This window comes from Apodemus sylvaticus, chromosome 1 (genome assembly GCF_947179515.1).
Source record: "Apodemus sylvaticus chromosome 1, mApoSyl1.1, whole genome shotgun sequence".
Taxonomy (NCBI): Eukaryota; Metazoa; Chordata; class Mammalia; order Rodentia; family Muridae; genus Apodemus; species Apodemus sylvaticus.
Window position 1 is genome coordinate 97,346,032 of NC_067472.1, and position 20,668 is coordinate 97,366,699.

The 20,668-nt window shown below is 39.8% G+C and overlaps 1 protein-coding gene across 1 annotated transcript; it reads right to left on the reverse strand.

Moving 5' to 3' along the window:
* Positions 1–7,844: 7,844 nt before the first annotated feature.
* Positions 7,845–8,825, reverse strand: LOC127679507 (olfactory receptor 10A3-like). Its single transcript, XM_052175368.1, has one exon. It carries the CDS (start codon positions 8,823–8,825, stop codon positions 7,845–7,847), a length of 981 nt encoding a protein of 326 aa, XP_052031328.1.
* Positions 8,826–20,668: the final 11,843 nt, after the last annotated feature.

Here is a 20,668-nt window from a genome sequence, read left to right on the forward strand (position 1 = left end):
TTGTTGATGACATTTTCAGGTCCTTTGAACTTGGAATCTTTGTTCTCCTGTATTTCAATTATTCTTAGATTTGGTGTTTTCTTTCCTTTTTTTGTGATTTTAAAAATACTTGTATTTAATATGTAAATTGTCACTTATTCCAAGTATTTTTACTGAAACCTAAAATAAGAGCATATTACATTAAGACTCTGATTCTATAACATCAGTAAAATAAAACCTGATAAGGTACTTTCTCCAACTTATACAGATCTGTAGGCTGGCAACACAATGTCTACCCATGTCAGGTCAGGAAAGAAGACTGCAGGGCTAGAGAGACTGATAAACTTAAACTTTAGAGTAAGTTCAGAGGTTTGGTTTCTTGTTGCTGTTGTTGTTTTCAGCTCTCCAGCTCTAAAGACAAGGGATTTTGTTGCAGAAAGCAGAACTGGAGAAGATTGGTGGCAAGTCTTCATTCACTGTCTTCATCCTCAGCCCATTTTCAGCTGCAGCAGGAACCTGAGGAGTTGAAGCACAGACATGGCATGTCACACTTGACAGATTTATCTTTTCATTGTGTCCTGAATTTCCTGGATGTTTTGGGTTAGGAGATCTTTACATTTTGAATTTTCTTTGACAGTTAAGTCAATATCTTCTATGGTATCTTCTACACCTGAGATTCTGTCTTGTATTCTGTTGGTGATACTTACATCTATAATTTATCCTCTTTCCTAGGTATTCCATTTCCAGATTTGCCTCCATTTGTGTTTTCTTTATTGTTTTATTGTTTCTACTTCTACTTTTAGGTCTTGGACCACTTTATTCAATTCCTTCACCTGTCTGATTTTGTTTTTCTGTATTTCTTTAATGAATTTATTTGTTTCATCTTTAAGGGTTTCTACCTATTTACCTGTGTTTTCCTGTATTTCTTTAAGTGAGTTGTTTATGCCCTCATTTAAGGGCTCTATTATCTCCATGAAATAGAATTTTTAGGTCAGCTTCTTGTGCTTACCTCTTGTCATATGGTTTCCCTGGTGTTTGCTGGTCTGGATAACTCTGTCTGGAGTCTGCCTCTTTTGTCCCTGTGTTGCTTTAGGTCTCCTCATAGGCCTGAGGCCCTGGATATAGCAGACTACCTGTGGGGCTTTCCAACTGGGGGCTCTTCAGAGGGCCAGAGAAGCTGCTGATCTGTTACCCTGGCTGCAGTAGATCTCCTGGGAGGCCTTCAGACTGTTAGATCTTCAGAGGAGCACTCAAGCTGCTCTCCAGTGTGAAGATGTTCTCCAGGGAAGCTTGCAGACTGTGGTTTCTGTTTCTTTGTGTGCAGCAGAACTCCAGGAAGGCTTTCAGTCTGTTGAGGCAGTTGCCTTGCATGTTGCAGAGCCCAGGGAAGCCTTCAGACTCTGTTGTCTGTTACCACATTGCCCTGTGTACAGAGGAGCTCCTGGGATTCCTTCAAGCTGTGATGTCTTCAGGGGAGCAGACAAGTTAGTCATCAATGGCTCAGTTGCCATGTGCAAAGCAAATCTCCTGGGATGCCTTAGGCTGTGGTGAGTGCTGCATGTCTTCTGTCTTCTGGAATGGTTCAGGATATGGGGTCTTCAGGAGAGCATTGGTTAGCAGTCTGCCACAGCAGAAAGGACTGGGTGGAAGAGGAATGGTATTCAGTGGGTGGGGTTCCTGGGGGTTGATGGGTCCAGAGTCTGCTGGGATCCAAGCTCTGGGACTTCAAGTGGGCAGGGGTGCACGGGTGTGGGGGGAGCTGTTTTTACCAACCCCTCTGAGCACAGCAAATCCTCTGGGATGGCTCAGGTCTCTTCAGGGGAGCTGACCAGCTAGCAGTCTGCCTCAGCAGAAAGGATCAGGAGAAAGGGTGAATTCCTGATCTTTCTGAGACTTTTATCATGAATGGGTATTCAAATGCATTCTCAGTATCTAATAAAATGATCATGAGGTTTTTTTCCTGGAATATGTTTATATAGTGGATTATGTTGATGGACTTCCATACATTGAACCATGCCTGCGTCCCTGGGATGAAGCCTCTTGATTGTGATGAATTTTTGTTTTGATGCATTTTCGGATTCAGCTGGCCAGAATTTTTTTAGTATTTTTGCATCAATGTCCATAAGGGAAATTGGTCTGAAGTTTTCTTTCCTTGTTTGGTCTTTGTTCGGTTTAGGTATAAGTGTTATTGTGGCATCATAGAATGAAATGGGTAGTGTTCCTTGTGTTTCTGTTTTTTGGAATAGTTTGAAGAGTATTGGTATTAAGTCTTCTTTGAAAATCTCCTGGGCTTTTTTTTTTTTTTTTTTTTTTTTTTTTTTTTTTTTTTTTGGTTGGGAGATTATTAATGATTGCTTCTATTTCCTCAGGATTTATGGGACTATTCCGAAGGTTTATCTTATCCCGTTTTAACATTGGCATCAGATATGTGTCTAGAAAATTGTCCACTTTGTTCAGATTTTCCAATTTTGTTGAGTATAAGCTCTTGTAGTTGCATCTGATTTTTTTGAATTTCTACAGTTTCTGTTGCAATGTCTCCATTTTCATTTCTGATTTTATTAATTTGGGTAGTGCCTCTGAGCCCTCTGGTTAGTCTGGCTAAGGGTTTATTTTTCATGTTGATTTTCTCAAAGAACCAGCTACTGGTTTTGTTGATACTTTATGTAGTTGTTTTTGTTTCTATTTGTTAGATTTCCGCCCTGAGTTTGATTATTTCCTGTCACCTACTCCTCTTGGGTGCATTTGCTTCTTTTTGTTCTAGAGCTTTTAGGTGTGTTTGTTAAGCTGCTAGTGTAAGCTCTCTCCATTTTCTTTTTGGAGGCACTTAGAGCTATGAGTTTTCCTCTTAGCACTGCTTTCATTGTGTCCCATAAGTTTTGGTATGATGTGTCCTCATTTTCATTAAATTCTAAAAAGTCTTTAATTTCTTTATTTCTTCCTTGACCAAGCTATATTGAGTAGAGCATTGTTCAACATCCATCTGTATGTGTGTTTTCAGTTGTTTATGTTTGAACTTAAGACCAGCCTTAAACCATGGTAATCTGACTATGGTGCATGGAATTATTTTAGTATTCCTGTATCTGTTGAGGCCTGTTTTGTGACCAATTATATGGTCAGTTTTGGAGAAGGTACCATGAGGTGCTGAGAAGAAGGTACATTTTTTTTTGCTTTAGGATGCAATGTTCTATAAATATTTGTTAGGTCCATTTGGTCCATAACTTCTCTTACTTTCACTTTGTCTCTGTTTAGTTTGTGTTTCCATGATTTATCCATTGCTGACAGTGGGGTGTTGAAGTCTCCCACTATTATTGTATGGAATGCAATGTGTGCTTTGAGCTTTAGTAAAGTTTCTTTTATGAATGTGGGTGCCCTTGGGTTTGAAGCATAGATGCTCAGAATTGAGAGTTTGTCTTGGTAGATTTTTCCTTTGACCAATATGAAGTGTCCCTCCTTATTTCTTTTGACAACTTTTGGTTGAAAGTAGATTTTATCCAATATAAGTATGGCCATTCCAGCTTTTTTCTTGGGACCATTTGCTTGGAAATTGTTCTCCAACCTTTGACTCAGGTACTCAGGTAATGACTGTCTTTGTCACTGAGGTGGGTTTCTTTTTTTTTTTTTTTTTTTTTGGGTTTCTTATATACAGCAAAATCTTTGGTCCTGTTTATGTATTTAGTCTGTTGGTCTTTTTTTTTGAGAGGGGAGATTGAGTCAATTGATGTTAAGAGATATTAAGGAAAAGTGATTGTTACTTCCTGTTATTTTCATTGTTAAAAGTGGAGTTCTCTTTGTGTGGCTATCTTCTTTTGGGTTTGTTGAAAGATTACTTTATTGCTTTTTCTAGGGTGTAGTTTCCCTCCTTGTGTTGCTATTTTCCACCTCTTATCCTTTGTAGATCTGGGTTTGTTTGAAGATATTGTGTAAAATTGGTTTTGTCATGGAATGTCTTATTTTCTCCATCTATGGTAATGGAAAGTTTTGCTGGGTATAGTAGCCTGGGATGACATTTATGTTCTCTTCGGGTCTGTAATATATTTGCCCAGGATCTTCTAGCTTTCATAGTTTCTGTTGAGAAGTCTGGTGTAATTATGATAGGTTTGCCTTTATATGTTACTTGACCTTTTTCCCTTACTGCTTTTAATATTCTTTCTTTGTTTAGTGAAGTTGATGTCTTGATTATTATGTGTAGGGAGGAGTTTCTGTTCTGATCCAGTCCGTTTGGAATTCTGTAGGCTTCTTGTATGTTCATGGACATCTCTTTCTTTAGGTTAGGGTAGTTTTCTTCAATAATTTTTGTTGAAGATATTTACTGGCCCTTTAAGTTGTAAATCTTCATTCTCTTCTATATGTATAATTTAGGTTTGGTCTTCTCATTGTGTCCTGGATTTCCTGGATGTTTTGGGTTACAAGCTTTTTGCATTTTGCATTTTCTTTGACTGTTGAGTCAATGTTTTCTATGGTATCTTCAGCACCTGAGATTCTTACTTCTATTTCTTGTATTCTGTTGTTGCTGTTTGCATCTATGACTCCTGATTTTTTCCAAGGTCTTCTATCTCCAGAGTTGTCTTTCTTTGTGATTTCTTTATTGTTTCTACTTCCATTTTTTAGATTCTGTATGGTTTTGTTTAATTACTTCACTTATACGTGTTTTCCTGGAATTCTTTAAGGGATTTTCATGTTTCCTCTTTAATGGCTTCTACCTGTTGACCCATGGTCTCCTGTTTTTCTTTAAGAAATTTTTGTTTCCTCTTAAAGGACTTCTACCTCTTGACCAATGTTCTCCTATATTTCTTTAATGGAGTTATTTATATCTTTCTTGAAGTCCTCTATCAGCATCATGAGATGTGATTTTAAATCAAGATCTTGTGTTTCTGGTGTTTTGGGGTATCCAGGATTTGCTGTAGTGGGAAAACTGCGTTTGGATTGTCCCATGTTGCCTTGGTTTCTGTTTGTAATCTTCTTGCATTTGCCTTTTGTCATCTGGTTATCTCTGGAGTTAGCTGGTCTTGATGTCTCTGACTGTGGCTTATCTGTCCTACAAGCCTGTGTATCTGTACTCCTTGGATTCCCATTCTCTTTGTGCACACAGGTATGTAGGCACTCCTGGGAGACCAGCTTTCCTGTGGTGGTGTTTGTGTATGTAGCTCTATGTCCCAGGATCAGCTCTGGGCTTTTAGGCCCCTCTACAGTCCTGGGAGGTTAGCTATCTCCCTGCTCAGCCTGGATATGGCACACTGAGCTCCCAGGCCTCTCCACCCTCCAAATGCCCTCAGTGTAACTGGTTCTATAGAATGTATCTTCACTGTGGCAGAGTTGACAAGAGTCTGCCCAGCAGAAAGGACAGGCGGGGAAAAGGGCAGAAGGAATGAAAGGGGAGTGGTATTTTGGAAGGCAGGGGTTTTGGTGGTTGCTGGGTAGGGAGTTCCACCGGACCTCCAGCAGCAGCTCTAGGACTCCAGAGGTGGGAGGGGGTTCTTACCAAATGCCCAAGTGCAGTTGCTTCTCTAGGATATATCAGGAAATGGTGTCTTCACTGTGGCAGAGTTGGCAAGAGTCTGCCCCAGCAGGAAGGACAGGTGGGGACTTGTTCTTGCTTTTTACCATCTGGTTATTTGCAGTGCTAAGTTGCCTTGCTGTGACCCTGTGATCCTGAGATCTTGGTTGTGTCAGAAATCCTGAGGATTCAGCTGTCTTTCTGATCCTATGATTCTGTTAGCCCATGATCCTAGGTCAGACCTCCTGGGTGCCAAGCTTCCTCTGGGTGTGGGCAGAGAACCAGAGTCCAGAGTCTGCTTCTGGGAACAGGTGCAAACCAGAAGGAATGTGTGCCTCTTGCTACTCAGAAGCTCCTGCATCCCCTGGGTCTTGGTGAGTCCCAGTTATGCCAGGTATTGGGACAGGGGTTTGGGCTTCACCTGAGATTCTGGGTGTGCCAGAACTCCTGGGGGTCAAGCTGCCTTTGAGTGTGGATGGAGTGGGTGGAGAGTGAGATCTTGGTTCCACTCACTCAAGGTGCAGATGAAAACTTGAAAGAACCAGGAAATGAATTCTTCACTCTTTCTTGGAATGGTTTTTCTTTCTAGAAAAAGCTAATCTTGAATTTGGTCTCCTGATCATTTAAACTGCGGTGATGCTCAGTGGGGCTCTACAACAGCCTTAGGTGAGCAGATACATGTGTACAGCAATTCTGCTCTAATTTTTTGCTTGTTTTTGTGGTACTATGATTAAACCCAGGGCATAGTGATTATTAAACATGCATTCTATTTATCATTGAGTGACATCCTTTGCATTGGTATTCTCAAGATGAATCTCATTTTGCTTATAGCTTACAGTGCTCTGGAACACATGTACCCCAGGCTTAAAATCTGCACTGTCCTGCATTGAATTTGGCAGTGCTGTGATTAAAAGCATCCACCACTTTAGCCAGTATTTATAAGACATACTAAAGTATATAAATACAAAAAAATTCATCTCCTCAGGAATCCCTGAGGAATGTATGAATGTAAATTGGTGGCTGGTGGGAGTGGGGGGAATCTCTAGGATATTCTAAAGATCTGAGATTTGGGAGGCTACAAGCAGTCTATGGTGGTGACTTTAGTTGAGACTCCAAGCAATGAAGATATGGTACCTGAAGAGGCCATCTCTTGTAGTCAGACAGGACACTAATGGCAAGATAAGGACACCAACCCACCCTCAATACTCTTAATGCAAAATTTGTCCTTTCTATAAGAAATGCAGGGACAAAGGAGGAGCAGAGACTGAGGGAATGGCCAACCAATAACTGGACCAGCTAGAGACCTATCCCAAGGGCAAGCACTAATACTTAATACCATTAATGACACTCTGTTATGCTTGCAGACTCACATAACTATCTTCTGAGATCTTCCACCTAGCCACTGACTGAAACAGATTCAGAGGGTCACAGACAAACATTGGAAAGAGCTTAGAGAGTCTTAGAGAGTCTTATAGAAGACTTGGGGGAAGAACCAAGGGCTCCAGAGGGGATAGTAACTCTACAGGAAAAAATCTGAAACAGATTCAGAGGGTCACAGACAAACATTGGAAAGAGCTTAGAGAGTCTTAGAGAGTCTTATAGAAGACTTGGGGGAAGAACCAAGGGCTCCAGAGGGGATAGTAACTCTACAGGAAAACCAACAGGGTCAACCAAACTGGACACTTTGGGGCTCTTGGAGACTGAACCACCAACCAAAGAACATACATGGGCTGGATCTGAGGCCCCCACACATATGTAGAAAATGGGCAGCTCTGTACTCCAGCAGTTTCCCTAATAACTATAGAGGAGTCATCCCTAAAACTGTAGCTTGTCTGTTGATTCTGTTCCCCTAACTGCGATGCCTTGTCTTTCTTCAGTGGGAGGGATGTGTCTAGCTTTGAAGTGACTTGATGTTCCAAGGTTGGGCGACACCCAAGTGTGTTATTCCCCTCTCAGAGGAGAACATGATGGAGGAAAGGGACTGTGTGAAGGGGGCAAGGAGAGCAGCATTTGCAATGTAACATGTATGAATACATAATTAATTAGTGGAAAAAATAAGTAAAATCACCAAACATGAACTTATAAGGAACTAGATGTTTATTGAAACATCATCTTAATGGCAGTACTATCACAATTATCTGTATGTCAACAACAGAAAATAGATCAATAAACTGTGAATTATGTTTCAAAGCATATACCTCTTAAAACAATTGGGTAAAGTATTAAAAATGAAGATTAATGTGACATGTTTTTCAAACATGGAACTATCAAGAAGGAAAACATACACTAACCATGAAATGTACTCTGTTTTCACCATCTTTAAAATCCATAGAGTTCAAAAGCCTGATAGTAAAACAAGCTCTTCAACAAATCAAGATGTGTGTAAAGATAGTTTTCTTTGCCATAATTTCAACACAGCCCTTTTCATCTCCTTGTTCCTCAGACTGTAGATAAGTGGATTCAGCAGAGGGGTGAGCAATATATATGCTAATGACATAAGTTTCTTGGTGTCTGGTGAGTATCTGGATTTGGGCTGTAGATAAATTATACTGGCTGTACCATAGAAGAGGGTGACAGAGGTGAGATGAGAGGCACACGTGGAAAAGGCCTTCTGCCTCCCTGTAGTGGATGGCATCCTCAGGATGGCAAAGAGAATTCGAGTATAAGACAAGAGTATCAACAGGAAGGGGACCATGACTATCAAAATGGTGCCCGTGAAGGCATAGACTTCAAACAGGAAGGTGTCTGCACAGGCAAGCTCCAGCACAGGAGGAGTCTCACAGAAAAGATGGTTAATTTCCTTGTGGCCACAGTAGGGGAAGCTAAACACCCATATGGTCTGTAGAGTACTCATCATGGTACCCGAGACCCATGAAAACATCACTAATTTCATGAACACTCTTTTGTTCATAATCATGGGGTAGGATAGAGGATGGCAGATTGCAGCAAATCGATCATAAGCCATTGCTCCCAGGAGAAAACACTCAGTCACACCAAAAAAGAGAATGAAGTACATTTGTGCAAAACAACCCCCGAAAGAAATGGTTGCTTTCTTACTAGTCAGGACCACCAGCATTTTAGGTGTGATGACTGTGCTGAAACAGAGGTCCACTAAAGATAAGTTCTGCAGGAACAGGTACATAGGGATGTGCAGGCTGTGGTCCAGGAAGATGATGGTGATAATGATGGCATTTCCCATCACAGTCACCAGATAAATTACTAGGAAAGCCCCAAACATCTGCCCTTGAAGTTCTGGAGAGTTAGAAAATCCCAAGAGGATGAATTCAATTGTAGAGCTGTGATTTTGCCTCCTCATTATAATATTGGAGCCCTGTGTTTGTCTTAGGGACATAGTACATACAAGATGAAGTCACAGTGCAAGAACTGAGTTTAAACTTGGAGTTCTTGGCAGAAGTTTTAAAGACATGCTCCTTTTGACAGAGTTTCAGACTGGCAGTTTTGAAGAATGGTCAATATGTTGTAACAATGAATCTTTAAAAGACAAATGGAGAGTTACAAAACTGTGGCTCAAAAATGTTGAACAAATATAAAATATTGCTGTTGAAATGACTCAGCTATTAAAAGCATTTGCCACACAACCTGACTTCAGTTCCATCCCTGGAAGCCACCTAACAACAACAACAAAATAAAACAAAAGTTTGATATACGAACACATCTATAATCCCAGGACTCCTATAACAAAATGTGAGTGGGAGGCAAAGCCAAGTGATATACCCTTAAGCTTGAAGGCCTGTTAGCCTGGAGCACATAGCTTCTATGTTAGCATAGAAGCAAAACAGATCATCATTAATAAGGTGGACAAAGGGAAGCAATATCATAAAGTTCCCTGAACTCCACAAGCTCTCCATGGCATATGTACACACACAAACACACACACACACACACACACACACACACACACACAAACACACACACACATGTTATTGCTAATAATAATAATAATTTAATTTTAATTATTATTAATAAAAATTATAATTATCAATCTATAAACAACCAAAGAATATGCATGGAGAGACCCATGGTTCCATCTGTATATGTAGTAGAGGATGGCTTTATCTGGCATCAATGGGAGGAGAGACACTTGGTCCTATGGAGGCTGGATGCCACAGTGTAGGGGAATTCTAGGGCAGTGAGGTAGGAGTGGGTGGGTGCATAGGGGAGCCCCTGGATAGAAGCAGGGGGAGGGAGAGGGGATAGGGGGTTTGGAGAGGGGACCCTGGGAAGGGGGATAACATTTGAAATGCAAATAAATAAAATAACCAATAAAAATTTGCTCACAAAATAGAATAGTAGTAGCAACATTTTTCTATGTAGCAAAAAGTTAACCAAACCCATTCTTAGAACATATACAAGCATTGTGTTACTTTGAATCCACTATCCATTACTCTGATGCATGCATATCTGTGTTGTATTTAATTGTATACTTATACATAAATTTTATATAAAAAGTTTCAAATTAGATAAATAGTAAAAAATCTGACAAATTAAAACTATGATAATTTTAAATGTAAATATATTGGTAAATGTATTTTTTAAAATAAATTATAAAATGTATATTTATTTTGATAAATACCCAGGTACAAAGCACACTTATTTTAGTTTGTTAAAAATAAAAAATAAACAATTTATACATGAATAAATATGCTATACCCCCAAAATTTGATTTGTAGAATGAGTGACCCCAAATGAACATAAGTCAAATGGCTTCAAGATTACTTCTTTGTTTTCTGGTACAGGTGAACCAAATTTACTGAAATTTGTCCCAATGAAAAATTTTAGAAACCAATTTTCTACCATTGATTTTTGTAATTAAAAAAAAATGACTTTAGAAAATACCATGTAAGACCATTCTGAATCCATGACTCACTTGTTACCGTTAAAGGAAAACATAGCTATACGTGGAGTTTGTATCACACCCACTCAGTGGTTGAGAGTCCATCACCAAGTCCTTTCCCACGAACCTGAGCCATACAGATGTCATACTCCACAGAAGACATCCGAGCCACTCTGTGCATCTTTACCACCCAGATCTCTAACTCCCATCACCTGGCTTGTCATTTTCTAGAGCACCAATGAAAATAATCCAAATTATTTGGTGTTTTTAGCTTCATGCCTAATTCTCCCTCTAGAATATAAACTGCAGGATGAAAAGAATTGTGTTCTAGACTTTGAGTTGTTCCTAGAACTTAAAAACAGGTAGCTACATACATAATAGATAAATTGACCCCAAATAAAGTGATGAATTGATATTTAATAAATCCATGGAGGAATAATTATTTAAATTAAGAAAGCCCGAACTCTACCCTCAGTTGACTACTGCATCTAAAGGAAAATAATCATCACGAGAACAAAATAGAGCCACATTTACTATCTGACTTTTCTAGAAGCTTGGGGCTGCTGTGGGGCATGAGCACCACTGGTTTAGGAATTAGTCCTGTTTGTGACACAACAGCCCAGCTTGAGCCTGTGCTCTTCCCTGCATGTGGACCCCTATCTGTATGGTCAGGAATTACACCTGGACAGCCCTTTTGGCTCTGATTTGGGCATCTTATTTATCAATAGAAAACTGCAGGCTGCAGGGCCCCCATCCAAGTCAAATGGGAGCTAGGCTGAGAGAGGTGGAACAATATTTGGACAATAAACAGCATGAAATTCCTGATTCTCTACCATCTTCCAATCTTACATACAGCTGTTTTCCTCCTTGTCCAACTCTCCTTCAGAGCCCCAATCAGGACAAAGCTCCCCACTCTCCCTCCACCTTCCAATCTAACTTCTCCTGTTTCCAGATTTCTCCCCACTGTCAGTACATGCACATCCTTAGAACCAGAAACCTGTTAACACTTGCCAGACCCTGACATCCACTGAAGTTTCTACACATCAGTGTATGGAGCCCTGATGACTTCCCATATTTTATACCTTCTCCTCCCGTTTGTTTCCTACAACTCCATCAAAACAATCCTATGCTTCCTCCCAAAACCTTCTGGCCTCCCCTGACTCATAGAATAAAATGTTCATTTCTCTGGCAGGCATGTAAGGAAGTCAGAGTGGAAATGATTGTTTTAGAAGCATACGTAAGGGTAATGAACTCTAGTAACACTTGAGGACTAAAACACAGGATGCCAGCCTGTGGGAGCAAAAACAGAATTATAGTATGGAATGTGACACAGGGAAGCTAGAGGACAGAATTATACAACAAACTGAAGACACATGATACCTTGGGTTCAGATCATTCAGACATTAAAAAAGAGTTGTTTTTTTTTTAAACGTTGATTTGCTAAGTATGACTCTGGTGATGTTCTAAAAGTAAATAGCTAGGACTAGGGGGATGGCTCAGTGGGTGACTCGCTTGCTGTTCGTGTTCAAGTGTGAGGACCTGAGTTTGGATCCCCAGCAGCCACTTGAAAGAGCTGGGTCTACATAGTGCTATGCATCTGTTACCCCAGCACGGGGCAGGGTGGAGACAGGACAATTCCAGGACTCACTGCTCAGTCAGCAGAGCTGAAATGACAAGCTCAAGTTCCATGAGACTCTGCCATAGAAAGTAAGGTAGACATCTTGACCTGATGCTGCATCCCTTTAATCCCAGCACTCAGGAAACAGACAGTCACTTTCTAGGTCAACCAGGGCTACACTGTGAGTTTCAGTCTCAAAGAATAAAAAGAAGAAGAAGGTGGGGAATCATAGAAGAAGCCACCCAATATCTACCTCTGGTCTTGATATGTGTAGGTCAACATCAGTCTCTGTCTCTCTGTCTCTGTCTGTCTGTCTGTCTGTCTGTCTGTCTGTCTGTCTGTCTGTCTCTATCTCTCTCTCTCTCACATACACACACATCAATATGAAATGTCTATGCTAACTACAATAATATGTTACTGCTGTCAACATTTTCATAAAACAAGTCAAATGATCTCGGAAGAAAAATAAAAACTTTAAAAGACAAAATGATATATTCAATTTCTAAAGTATAAAACAAACTAAGTTAATATAAGATAATACAGAGAGAATGTTATTTAAATAGAAAAAGAAGTGGGCAAATAAAAATTTTATTAAATAAATCTAAGTAAAACTTTTGTGAATGTTTTATAAGAACTGGACCTGACTGCTTCCTCTCTTTCTTTAGTATGGTGTGCCGGGTGCTAACTTGGATTTCTTTAGCATTAACTTTCCTTATCATGTTGAGCAAGTAGCTCTGTCCTCAGGGTTTCCTCTTCTACAGAATTGTTCTTGATCACCCTTACTCTGACCCCTCTGTGAACTGACAGCTTGTGTGAGCTTACTCCCTTAGAGTTCTAGCTGTTATCTAAACCCTTTTGTGAAAAAGAAAGTTGTAGCAACTGAAGCAACTGGTTTTCTTACCGGAGCAGAGCTATCACTTGCCAAGTACCATCAAATGCCAGTAGAATTGAAATGGTATCCCTCTGATTGATAAGGTAGAAGCCACTGACAGAATCTCAAACACAATCTTTAGCTCAAAACATGAACTGATGTGCAACCTAATGGATCAGATATTTGACCTGGTATTTAAAAATCATTCCCACCCATACAACTTGGTGAGTGAGTGCATTAATTTTATAACATTGTATGCTCTGGGAGAAACCTTCTCTTTGGAGACCTTATAATCCATGTATGCAGATTATCCTCTGTGGAGATTGGGAAACACCATGGTACTAACTAGGTATACACCTCTCCTCCAGGCATCTACAGGGAATAATGAGCATGTCTTCACACAAGAGATTCAATTTCACCATTGTGTCCCCAATTATGAAAATGAAATTGTGCAGGCAATGGGCTGACTTGGCCTTACTTTAAGGAAATGGAAGCGGAGATTGAACAGATGCTATAAATAAGATATGAGAAGATAGGGAGGGGTGCAGGCCACAGCGAGAGCAAACTGATCCAAGGGAAGAGCTCATCAGAGGTGAGCATATTACACACTGTTATGAAATGTATAAAGTTACTTTGTGGAAAACCTACTTTTTTATCAACTGGATACAAAATTGTGGTTCATCTACACAATGGAATACTATTCAGCTATTAAAAACAAGGACATTATGAACTTTGCAGACAAATGGATGTTACTAGAAAATATCATTCTCAGTGAGGTAACACAGACCCACAAAGACATGCCTGCTATCTACTCACTGATAAGTAGATATTAGCCAAAAAGTACAGAATATCTGTGATACAACCCACAGAGCCTAAGAAGTTAAACAAAAAGGCCCAAGCGAGGATGTGTCAATCCCATTTAGAAATGAGAACAAAATAAGTATGGGGGGTGTGCAGAGGAAAGGAGTGACCTGGGTGGGAGAGGGAAGAGTGAGGGAATAAGGGGAACAGGATCAGGAGAGGGGCCCAGAGGGTCAGGAGAATCAATAGAAATATGCAGTTGCTGGAGGTGGATGGCAGTGGCAGAACCTCAGGAAAATCCCAGGTATTTGGGGTAGAGAAGGCTCCCAGGACACAATATAGATGACCTTAGCTAAAATGCCCAACAGGGGGCATATGGAGCCTGTAGAGACAACCTCTTCAGTAAGGACCATTAGTGAAGGGATTGGGACACCAAATCACCTATGTAAAGAGCCATAATGGGACACGCTAATATACCAGCAGGTGATCACCCTGAAATGGCCTGCTTCACATTATTATATAATCTGTAACAGGTGAGCCCTCATTAAGCAAGGTTGTGAGGGATGAATTTTAGGAAAGATTCTTCCTATTAATATGCCTTTCCTGTTATTATTAAACATATATAATAATCCATAGGTAATAACACAGCCCTTTGGAGCAGATCTCTGCGGATCCATGAAGATGGACTGTCTTAGAGTGATGCTATGTAGACAAATAGATGATTTAAGTTTTATGATGATCCTATAAGAATTCCTAAAATTATATCTGTGATTATTAAGCTCTTTTATAGTGGGACTGCTACTAGGTCCTTTTCTGATAGTCAAAACTGCAATGAGAACTCTGCCAGTCCCTCAAGTGTCACAAGTTAATTGCTCTTAGATAGCAGACTTTTCTCCAACTTAGAGCACATTCCAAGAGGTTGTAAAACAATTAACCAAAGGTCATAAAAAGGGAACTAGGTGCTAGGACAGAAGATAAAATATTGACTGGGTTTATCTATACAAAACTTTACTAATACCTTAGTTATGGTTTTAATTTTCTTTTTTTGCCTTTTTTATTGAATATTCTTCATTTACCTTTCAAATGTTATACCTCTTCCGTTTTTCCACTTCCCCCCAAACCCCCAACCCATCTTCCCCACCCCCTTGCCTCTAAGAATATGCTCTTCCACCCAACCCACTCCACGACCCCCATTCAGTTTCCCCATGCTGGGGCCTCTATTGAGCCTTCACAGGACCAAGGACCTCTCCTCCCACTGATGCCTGACAACGCATTCCTCTGCCACTGTTTTGGCTGGAACCGTGTGTACCCTTTAGTTGATTTCTTAGTCTTTGGGAGCCCTGGGGCATCTGGTTGGCCTACATCATCGTCCTTCCCATGGGGCTGCAACCACCTCCCCTAGCTCCTCCAGTCTGCCCTCTAATTCCTCCATTGTGAACCCTATGCTCAGTCCATTTGTTGGGTGCTAGTATTCGCCTCTGTATCTGTAAGGCTCTGGCAGGGCCCCTCCAAAAGACAACAATAACAGGCTCTTTTCGGTACACACTTCTTGTCATCCATAGTAGTTTCAGGGTTTTGTGACTGTTTATAGGATGAATCCCCAGGTAGGACAGCCTCTGGGTGGCCTTTCTTTCAGTCTCTGCATCACACTTTGTCTTCATAGTTGTTCCTGTGAGTATTTTGTTCCCTTTCTCTGAGAAGCCAAAGCACCCCCATTTTGGTCTTCTTTCTTCTGGGGCTTCCTGTGGTCTCAGAATTGTAACTTGTTAGTTTTTAGCTTTTGGGCTAATATTCACTTATCATTGAGTGCATACCATGTGTGCTCTTTTGTAATTGGGTTACCTTGTTCAGGATGACACTTTCTAGTTCCATTTATTTGCCTAAGATTTTCATGAATTCATTGTTTTTAACAGCCTAATAGTACTCCATTGTATATATATACCACAATTTCTATATCCCTTCCTCTGTTGAAGTATATCTGGGTTTTTTCCAGTTTCTGGCTATTTTATTTTATTTTACTTAATTTTCTATATTCTTTGTTTACATTCCAAATGATTTCCCCTTTCTTGGATCCCCACTTCCCATCAGTCTCATAAGCTCTCTTCCCTCTGCCCATTTCCCAATCACCCCCCTCCCATTTCTCTGTCCTGGTACTCCCCTACAATGCTGGATCAAGTCTTTTCAGAACTAGGGCCCTCTCCTTCCTTCTACTTGGGTATCATTTGATATGCTAATTGTGTCTTGAGAATTCAGAGCTTCTAGGCTAATTAATATCCACTTATCAGTGATTGCATTCCATGTGTATTCTTTTGTGATTGGGTTACCTCACTTAGGATGGTAGTTTTCAGTTCCAACCATTTGCCTAAGAATTTCATGAATTCATTGTTTTTAATTGCTGAGTAGTATTCCATTGTGTAAATATACCACATTTTCTGTATTGATTCCTCCATTGAGGGACATCTGGGTTCTTCCCAGCTTCTGGCTTTTATAAATAAGGGTGCTATAAACATAGTGGAGCATGTGTCCTTATGGCATGCTGGGGAATCCTCTGGGTATATGCCCAGGAGAGGTATAGCAGGGTCCTCCAGAAGTGTCATGCCCAGTTTTCTGAGGAACTACCAGACTGATTTCCATAGTGGTTGTACCATCTTGCAATCCCACCAGCAATGGAGGAGTGTTCCTCTTTCTCCACATCCTCACCAACACCTGCTGTCTCCTGAGTTTTTAACCTTAGCTATTCTGACTGGTGTAAGGTGAAATCTCAGGGTTGTTTTGATTTGTATTTCCCTAATGATTAATGATGTTGAACATTTCTTAAGGTGCTTCTCAGCCATCTGAAGTTCTTCAGGTAAAAATTCTTTGTTTTGCTCTGTACCCCATTTTTTAAAATAGGGTTGTTTGGTTCTCTGGGGTCTAACTTCTTGAGTTCTTTGTATATATTGGATATTAGCCCTCTGTCAGATTTAGGGTTGGTGAAGATCCTTTCACAATTTGTTGGTTGCTGTTTTGTCCTTTTGACAGTGTCCTTTGCCTTACAGAAAATTTATTATTTTGTGAGGTCCCATTTGTCAATTCTTGATCTTAGAGCATAAGCTATTGGTGTTCTGTTAAGGAACTTTTCCCCTGTGCCCATGTCCTCAAGGGTCTTCTCCAGTCTCTTTTTTGTTAGTTTCATTGTGTCAGGTTTTATGTGGAGGCCCATGATCCACTTAGAGTTGAGCTTAGTACAAGGAGATAAGAATGGATCAACTCGCATGATTTTGCATGCTGACCTCCAATTGAACCAGCACCATTTGTTGAAAAGGCTATTTTTTTTCCCACTGGATGCTTTCAGCTCATTTGTCGAAGATCAAGTGACTATAGCTGTGTGGATTCATTTCTGGGTCTTCAATCCTATTCCATTGAACTGCTTGCCTGTCACTATACCAATACCATGCAGTTTTTAACACTATTGCTCTGTAGTAAAGTTTGAGGTCTGGGATACTGATTCCCCCAGAAGTTCTTTTACTGTTGAGAATAGTTTTAGCTGTCCTGTGTTTTTTGTTATTCCAGATGAATTTGAGAATTCTAATTGCTCTTTCTAACTCTATGAAGAACTGAGTTGGGATTTTGATGGGGATTGCTTTGAATCTGTAGATTGCTTTTGGAAAGATGGCCATTTTAACTATATTAATCCTGCCAATCCATGAGCATGGAAGATTTTTCCGTTTTCTGAGATCTTCTTCAATTTCCTTCTTCAGAGACCTGAAGTTCTTGTATAGATCTTTCACTTGTTTGGTTAGAGTCAAACCAAGATACTTTGTTTCTTGTTTGTGGCTATTGTGAAGGGTGTCATTTCCCTAATTTCTTTCTCAGCCTGCTTATCCTTTGAGTATAGGAAGGCCACTAATTTGCTTGAGTTGATTTTGTAACCAACCACTTTGTTGAAGTTGTTTATCAGCTGTAGGAGTTCTCTGGTGAAGTTTTTTGGGTCACTTAATTATACTATCATATCATCTACAAATAGTGATAGTTTGAATTCTTCCTTTCCAATTTGTATACCTTTGACCTCCTTATGTTGTCTAATTGCTCTAGCTAGGACTTCAAGTACTACGCTGAAAGATATGGAGAGCAGGGGCAGCCTTGTCTAGTCTCTGATTTTAGTGGTATTGCTTCCAGTTTCTCTCCATTTAGTTTATGTTGGCTACCGGTTTGCTCTATATTACTTTTACTATGTTTAGGTATGGGCCTTGAATTCCTGTTCTTTCCAAGACTTTTAGCATGAAAGGATGCTGAATTTTGTCAAATGCTTTTTCAGCATCTAATGAAATGACCATGCTGTTTTTTTTTTCCTTTGAGTTTGTTTATGTAGTGGATAGCATTGATGGATTTCCATACATTGAACCATCCCTGCATCCCTGGGATGAAACCTACTTGATCATAGTGGATGATCGTTTTGATGTGTTCTTGGATACAGTGGGCAAGAATTTTATTGAGTATTTTTGCATCAATATTCATAAGGGAAATTGGTCTGAAGTTCTCTTTCTTTGTTGGATCTTTGGGTGGTTTTGGTATCAGCATAATTGTGGCTTTGTAGAATGAGTTGGGTAGTGTTTCTTCTGTTTCTATTTTGTGGAAGAGTTTGAAGAGTATTGGTGTTAAGTCTTCTTTGAAGGTCTGATAGAATTTGGCACTAAAACCATTTGGTTCTCTGCTTTTTTTGGTTGGAAGGCTTTCTATGACCCCTGCTATTTCTTTAGGGGTTATGGGACTGTTTAGATGGTGTATTTGATCCTGATTTAATTTTGGCATTTGGTTATCTGTCTAAGAAGTTGTCCATTTCCTCCAGATTCTCCAGTTCTGTTGAGTATAGGCTTTTGTAGTAGGATCTGATGATTTTTTGAATTTCCTCAGTTTCTGTTATATCTCCCTTTTCATTTCTAATTTTGTTAATTTGGATACTGTCTCTGTGCCCTTTGGTTAGTCTGCCTAAGGGTTTATCTATCTTGTTGATTTTTTTCAAAGATCCAGCTCCTGGTTTTGTTGATTATTTGTATGGTTTTCTTTGTTTCTACTTGATTGATTTCATCTGTGTTTGATGATTTCCTGTCTTCTTTTCCTCCTGGGTGAATTAGCTTCTTTTTGTTTCAGAGCTTTAAGTTGTGCCATTAAGCTTCCAGTGTATGCTCTCTCAATTTTTTTTTTTGGAGGCACTCAGGGCTATGAGTTTTCCTCTTAGCACTGCTTTCATTGTGTCCCACAGATTTGGGTATGTGGTGCTTTCATTTTCGTTAAATTCTAAAAAGTCTTTGATTTCTTTCTTTCTTTCTTCCTTGACCAAGGTATCAGTGAGTAGAGTATTGTTCAGTTTCCATGTGTATGTGGACTTTCTGTTGTTTTTGTTGCTATTGAAGACCAGTTTTACTTCATACTGATCTGATAGGAGTCATAGGATTATTTAGATCTTCTTATATTTGTTGAGGTTTGTCTTGTGACCAATTATATGATTGATTTTGGAGAAGGTACCATGAGGCGCTGAGAAAAAGGTATATTCTTTTACTTTAGGATGAAATGTTCTATATATATCTGTTAAATCCAATTGGTCCAAAGCTTCAATTAGTTTCACTGTGTCCCTGTTTAGTTTCTGTTTTCCTTATCGGTCCATTGAGGAGAGTAGGGTGTTGAAGTCACCCACAATTATTGTATTAGTTGCCATGCCATGTGTGCTTTGAGCTTTAGTAAAGGATTTTTGTTGTTGTTTTTTTTTTTTTTTTGTATTTGTTTTTATTTTGTTGGTTTTTTTTCTTTTTTTTTATTCGATATAATTTATTTACATTTCAAATGATTTCCCCTTTTCTAGCCCCCCCACTCCCCGAAAGTCTCGTAAGCCCCCTTCTCTTCCCCTGTCCTCCCATCCACCCCTTCCCAGTTCCCCGTTCTGGTTTTGCTGAATACTGTTTCACTGAGTCTTTCCAGAACCAGGGGCCACTCCTCCTTTCTTCTTGTACCTCATTTGATGTGTGGATTATGTTTTGGGTATTCCAGCTTTCTAGGTTAATATCCACTTATTAGTGAGTGCATACCATGATTCACCTTTTGAGTCTGGGTTACCTCACTTAGTATGATATTCTCTAGCTCCATCCATTTGCCTAAGAATTTCATGAATTCATTGTTTCTAATGGCTGAATAGTACTCCATTGTGTAGATATACCACATTTTTTGCATCCACTCTTCTGTTGAGGGATACCTGGGTTCTTTCCAGCATCTGGCAATTATAAATAGGGCTACTATGAACATAGTAGAACATGTATCCTTATTACATGGTGGGGAGTCTTCTGGGTAAATGCCCAGGAGTGGTATAGCAGGATCTTCTGGAAGTGAGGTGCCCAGTTTTCGGAGGAACCGCTAGACTGCTTTCCAGAGTGGTTGTACCAATTTGCAACCCCACCAGCAGTGGAGGAGTGTTCCTCTTTCTCCACACCCTCTCCAACACCTGCTGTCTCCTGAATTTTTAATCTTAGCCATTCTGACTGGTGTAAGATGAAATCTTAGGGTTGTTTTGATTTGCATTTCCTAATGACTAATGAAGTTGAGCATTTTTTAAGATGCTTCTCCGCCATCCGAAGTTCTTCAGGTGAGAATTCTTTGTTTAACTCTGTACCCCATTTTTTAATAGGGTTGTTTGGTTTTCTGGAGTCATAGAAAGTCTTCCAACCATTTTGTTGTTGTTGTTGTTTTTTTTTTTTTTTTTTTTTTTTTTTTTTTTTATGAATGAGGGTGCCCTTGCATTTGGAGCATAGATGTCTAGAATTGAGAGTTCTTCTTGGTACATTTTTCTTTGACCAGCAAGAAGTGTCCTTCTGTGTCTCTTTTGATGAGTTTAGGTTGAAAGTCAATTTTATCTGATATTAGAATGGCTACTCCAGCTTGTTTCCTGAGATCATTTGCTTGTAAAATTGTCTTCCAACCTTTTACTCTAAGGTGGTTTTTGCCTTTGACACTGAGGTGTGTTTCCTGTATGCAGCAAAATGCAGGGTCCTGTTTAGGCATCCAGTCTGTTAGTCTATGTCT